General features: G+C 45.2%; 1 protein-coding gene across 1 annotated transcript; it reads left to right on the top strand.

Moving 5' to 3' along the window:
- The first annotated feature begins 4,017 nt into the window (after positions 1 to 4,017).
- LOC123083673 (desmethyl-deoxy-podophyllotoxin synthase) lies at positions 4,018 to 5,975 on the top strand. Its single transcript, XM_044505644.1, has 2 exons — positions 4,018 to 4,947; positions 5,245 to 5,975. Exons 1-2 carry the CDS (start codon positions 4,030 to 4,032, stop codon positions 5,860 to 5,862), a joined length of 1,536 nt encoding a protein of 511 aa, XP_044361579.1. The 5' UTR covers positions 4,018 to 4,029; the 3' UTR covers positions 5,863 to 5,975.
- Positions 5,976 to 6,511: the final 536 nt, after the last annotated feature.

Below are 6,511 nucleotides of genomic sequence, written 5' to 3'. Positions count from 1 at the left end.
TTGATCTACAACATAGATATCCAAATACTATCACGACTAAGTTCATGGTAAATTAAGTTCAATTAATCAAATTACTTAAGAACTACCACTTAGATAGACATCCCTCAAGTCATCTAAATGATACGTGATCCAAATCAACTAAACCATGTCTGATCATCACGTGAGATGGAGTAGTCATCAATGATGAACATCTCTATGTTGATCATATCTACTATATGATTCACGTTCGACCTTTCGGTCTCCGGTGTTCTGAGGCAATGTCAGTACATGCTAGGCTCGTCAAGTTTAACCCGAGTATTCCGCATGTGCAAAACTGTCTTGCACCCATTGTATTTGAACGTAGAGCCTATCACACCAGATCATCACGTGGTGTCTCAGCACGAAGAACTGTCGCAACGGAGCATACTCAGGGAGAACACTTATACCTTGAAATTTTAGTTAAGGGATCATCTTATAATGCTACCGCCGTACTAAGCAAAATAAGATGCATAAAGATAAGCATCAAATGTAATCAAAATATGCGACATGATATGGCCATCATCATCTCGTGCTTTTGATCTCCACCTCCAAAGCATCGTCATGATCTCCATCATCACCGGCTCGACACCTTGATCTCCATCCTTGTGTCATTGTCATCTCACCAACTATTGCTTCTACAACTATCGCTACCGCTTAGTGATAAAATAAAGCAATTACATGGTGTTTGCATTTCATACAATAAAGAGACAACCATAAGGCTCCTGCCGGTTGCCGATAACTTTTACAAAACATGATCATCTCATACAATAACGTATATCACATCATGTCTTGACCATATCACATCACAAAATGCCCTGCAAAAACAAGTTAGACGTCCTCTACTTTGTTGTTGCAAGTTTTACGTGGCTGCTATGGGCTTCTAGTAAGAACGTTCTTACCTACGGCACAAAAACCGCAACGGTGATTTATCAAGTTTGTTGTTTTTAACTTCAACAAGGACAGGCCACAGTCAAATTTGATTCAACTAAATTAGGAGAAATAGACACCCGCGAGCCACATTTATGCAAAACTAGTTGCATGTCTGTCGGTGGAACCGGTCTCATGAACACGGTCATGTAAGGTTGGTCTGGGCCGCTTCATCCAACAATACCGTCGAATCAAAATAAGACATTGGTGGTAAGCAGTATGACGATCACCGCCCAAAATTCTTTGTGTTCTAATCGTGCATATCATCTATGCATAGACCTGGCTCGGATGCCACTGTTGGGGAACTTAGCATGCAATTTCAAAAAAAATTCCTACGCTCATGCAAGATCTATCTAGGAGATGCATAGCAAGGAGAGGGGGAGAGTGTGTCTACGTACCCTCGTTAACCGAAAGCGGAAGCGTTAGACAGCCCGGTTTATGTAGTCGAACTTCTTCTAGCTCCGACCAATCAAGTACCGAACGTACGGCACCTCCGAGCTCTGCACACGTCCAGCTCGACGATGTTCCTCGCCCTCTTGATCCAGCAAGGTGTCGAGGAAGTAGATGAGTTCCATCAGCACGACGGCGTGGTGACGGTGATGGTGAAGTGGTCCGCGCAGGGCTTCGCCTAAGCACCGCGACAATATGACTGGGGGTGTAAACTGTGGAGCGGGGGCGCCGCACACGGCTAAAAGTTGTTGTTATATGTTGTAGGCGCCCCCCTCCCCACATATATATAGGTTGGAGGGGAGGAGAGGCAGCCAAGAGGCAACAATTTCGAGACTCCTCGTCATGTCCGTGATCTCATCCGGGACTCCGAACAACATTCGGTCACAAAATCACATAACTCATATAATACAATATCGCCATCGAACGTTAAGCGTGCGGACCCTACGGGTTCGAGAACTATGTAGACATGACCGAGACACCTCTCCGGTCAATAACCAATAGCGGAACCTGGATGCTCATATTGGCTCCCACATATTCTATGAAATCTTTATCGGTCGAACCGTTATGAAAACATACGTTATTCCATTGGTCATCGGTATGTTACTTGCCCGAGATTCGATCGTTGGTATCTTCATACCTAGTTCAATCTCGTTACTGCCAAGTCTCTTTACTCGTCCCGTAATACATCATCGTGCAACTAACTCATTAGTCACTTTTCTTGCAAGGCTTCTTATGATGTGTATTACCGAGAGGGCCCAGAGATACCTCTCCGATACTCGGATGACAAATCCTAATCTCGATCTATGCCAACCCAACAAACACCTTTGAAGATACCTGTAGAGAATCTTTATAATCACCCAGTTACGTTGTGACGTTTGATAGCACATAAGGCATTCCTCCGGTATCCGGGAGTTGCATAATCTCATAGTCGGAGGAATATGTATTTGACATGAAGAAAGCAATAGCAATAAAACTGAACGATCATAATGCTAAGCTAACGAATGGGTCTTGTCCATCACATCATTCACCTAATGATGTGATCCCGTTTATCAAATGACAAAACATGTCTATTGTTAGGAAACTTAACCATCTTTGATCAACGAGCTAGTCTAGTAGAGGCTTACTAGGGACACATTATTTTGTCTATGTATCCACACATGTATCAAGTTTCTGGTTAATACAATTCTAGCATGAATAATAAACATTTATCATGAAATAAGGAAATACAAAATAAATACTTTATTATTGCATCTAGGGCATATTTCCTTCAAAGATACCCCCAAAGCTTCATGGGAGGACCAGAAGACCCACGAGGTGGTGACAAGGGAACCCCATGCACCCTGCTGGTTAGGGGGGGTGTTGCCCTGTAGGGCCCTCATAACTCCTTTTGGCATGAAATCAACACTGAATTTTTTTTACAAATAGAGAAACCCCAAAAATAAACCGTGGAAGCCTCTGTTCCGAAGAGATCCCATTTGGAGGCCTTTTTCGGCACCCTATCGGAGGGGGAAATCATCACTGGAGGACATCTTCATCATCCCGCTAGTCTCTATGACAAGGAGGGGGTAGTTCACCCTCGAGGCCGAGGGTATGTACCAGTAGCTATGTGTTTGGTCTCTCTCTCATGTTCTTGATTTGGCACGATGTTGATGTACCATGAGCTTTGTTAACATAGTGCAATCATATGGTGTAATTCCCTCTATATCTTTGTTTTATTGAATTGAGTCTTTATCTTGGAGGTTTTGTTATGTTGGATTGAATATTGGATTTGAGATCACTTGATGAATGTCTTGCATGCAGATACACGTGGTGACAATGGGTATTCTATTGAGTTACTTTATGTATGTTTTTGTAATCAACTTGCGGATTTCCATGGTGACATTGGGGTAATCTAGGCATAGAGGTTGATACACGTTTTCATCCTACTTTCTCCGATAGAAACTTTGGAGTGATTATTTGTTGCTTGTGAGGATTGTTATATGATTCAGTTCTGTTAGCACTGTTGAGAGATTGCACTAGTGAAAGTGTGAACCTGAGGCCTTGTTTTGTAAACATTTATATACCGTTTTGCTCGTTGTTTTCTACTTGCCACCTTGTTGTTTTTATTATTGTAGATAAAAAAATATCTATTGTCCATATTACACTTGTATCATCATCTCTTCGCCAAATTAGTGCACCTATACAATTTATCATTGTTTTGGATGTGTTGGGACACAAAAGATTTCTTGAATTTGATTGCAGGATTGTTTGAGAGAGATCATCTTCATCCTACACCTCCCATGGATTCATAAATCTTAGGTCATCCACTTAAGAAAAATTTACCGCTGTCCTACAAAACTCTGCGCGTCGGTATTCGGGATGGAATAGACTACGTTGGCGGAGCAAGTTCCAAGATGAGCCAAAACCCTAGGTGGTTCGATGATTTCTTTGGCCGAGGATGGTGAGCAGTATATGTAGGAGGACCAGAGGATGGTGTCACGATGACAATCTCAAACCGACTTTATTTTCAAGTCATGGACTTACCAGGCAAGTAAACGAGCAACTTGTCTGCCAAGCCACCAAACTTTGGAGTGCTTATAAATAGGCCTTCCGTCTGTCTGCTACACATGCGCGTAGCGTACCTGTGTGGCGCACATGGACATGGACATGGAGCTGCCATACTACTCGTACCACTTGGGCCTATGCATCTTGTTGGCTGTCCTCTACCATGCCGTCCTAAACGTTGCCGCGGCCAGGCGTCCCCGCCCGAAGCTGCCTCCCGGTCCGTGGCAGCTTCCCATCATCGGCAGCCTGCACCACCTGTTGCGCGGGCTCCCGCACCACATCATGCGCGACCTCTCCCTCCGCCATGGCCCGCTGATGCTGCTCCGCGTGTGCGAGCGGGAGGCCATCGTCGTCTCCTCCGCCGAGGCCGCGAGGGAGATCTACAAGGGTAACGAGGCCGCCTTCTCGACGCGGCTAAGCAGCCCGGGCATCGACGAGCTCTCGAGGCACGGCCAGGGGATCGTCTTCGCGCCCTACGGCGACCACTGGCGGCTTCTCCGCCGGATCCTCGTGATGGAGCTGCTCAGCGCGCGGCGCGTCGAGGCGTTCCGACGGATCCGCGAGGAGGAGGCGGCGCGCCTGCTCTCGTCGCTTCAGGCTGAGGCGACGTCCGACGGTCGACTCGTCGACATCGGCCAGCGGCTGGAAGAGTTCGTGACAGACTCGGTGGTGCGTGCCATCTTTGGGGACAGGCTGCCCGATAGGGCCACGTTTCTGAGGATCGTCAAGCAAGGAGTGGACCTGTCGTCGATTTTTGATCTTCGGGACCTCTTCCCTTCGTCGTGGCTAGTTCGACTCGTGCGCCGCTGCGGCGGCAAGGCGGAGCGGCAGCGTCAGGAGGTGTTGAGCGTTATGGACAGCATCCTCAAGAGTCACGAGGAGAGGAGGGCAGCCAGAGATGGAGATGAGGAGCACGAGCAGGACATGGTCCAAGTGTTACTCAGGATCCAAAAAGATGCCAATACGCCAGTTTCCCTGACCGACGGAGTCATAAGGACACTCCTCATAGTAAGCTCTCTTGTCTCTCGATCTTGTTACAACCAAGGCTTTATATTTGCAATCTTTCTAAATCTTTCTTCTGTCTTAGTCGATACTATAATCGTGAGATTTACATTTAGATCCGTGCGGTTTTTTTCTTTCTTACATGCATGTATATTACCTGACTAACACTTGATTAAATCTCAGCCGACTAATATAAGAGCTAACCACACCCTTATATTTAGGCCTGGTTATAGCCATCTAAGAAACAACTTGTGCTATCTCAGCCTTTTGATTGATATTACTTGCTTGTATCCCTCCCAACAGGAAGTCTTTGGTGCAGCACTTGACACCACAGCTACTACTCTACAATGGGCGATGGCTGAACTAATGGCGAACCCAAGGGTGATGCGGCGCGTGCAGTCCGAGGCAGATTGTGCTCTCGCAGGACAGGCTACAGTACAAGAGGCCGCACTAAAGAGCATGCAATACCTCAGGGCAGTTATTAAAGAGACCTTGCGACTACACCCTCCTGCCACGCTCTTGGCTAGAGTGTGTGTGGGAGACTGCAAGATTCAAGGATATGATGTAACACGAGGAATGATTGTGCTTACCAACACATGGGCAATCTCTAGGGACCCCAAGTATTGGGATGAGCCAGACAAGTTCATGCCAGAGAGGTTCGAAGGCGAGGGTGTTGCCGACTTGAGAGGCATGGACTTCGAGTTCACTCCTTTCGGTGTTGGGCGGCGGATTTGCCCTGGGATTGATTTTGCGTATGCAAACCTTGAGATTGCTTTGGCTAGCCTTCTTTACCATTTTAACTGGGAGCTGCCACTCGGAGTTGAACCAGGTGAAGTAGACATGACAGAGAAGTTCGGAGTCACTGCTCGAAGGAAGGTCAACCTATTTGTGCGTCCAATTATTCGTGTTCCCCTTAGATGAATTACACTTGCAAAACCACATGCTCTTACTATAAGTAGCTCACATATGTGTACCTTATGTAATCATAATATGTATTTGTATCAAACCCCAAGAATACCCCTACGCACCCCGTAGTTTTATGTGGCAAAACGGCTGTCATAATGTCTTACATTTCCTTGAATACTTGTAGCTATTTGCTTCCATCTATAATGTCTTTATCTATGACAAAGGTTATTGTCACTAATGGTCAAATTATTTGTTCTCATGTATTCCCTAACAGTACACATCTACCATAGGGGATCATTTCAAGGAACTCGTTTATTGATCTCCCAACCACTGCATTAATATAATGCACACAACCCAAAAAATTGACTATCATAACCTTTACCAAAAGAAATAGGGTAAACTCTTCTTTTATTTATTGTTTATTCCGGAAGTTCCTTTTTTGTTGAGAAGTTTACTTATTTTGTATGGAAGGTTTCCTCGTTGTTGGGAAGTTCACCTTGTTGTGAAAGTTCACTTCTTTACAGTTTTGTTAGGATTTCATTTTTTTTTGTCCAACTTCACCAGTCAATGTTATGCAGTTCAGTGCATGCAGTTTAGATGGGTTACCTCACCTCGAACTGTTCAGAAAAAATTGCAAAATAGTAATTTTGTAAGTGATAGATAA

This window comes from Triticum aestivum, chromosome 4A (assembly GCF_018294505.1).
Source record: "Triticum aestivum cultivar Chinese Spring chromosome 4A, IWGSC CS RefSeq v2.1, whole genome shotgun sequence".
Lineage (NCBI taxonomy): Eukaryota > Viridiplantae > Streptophyta > Magnoliopsida > Poales > Poaceae > Triticum > Triticum aestivum.
This window is presented reverse-complemented; position numbering and strand designations above follow the sequence as displayed.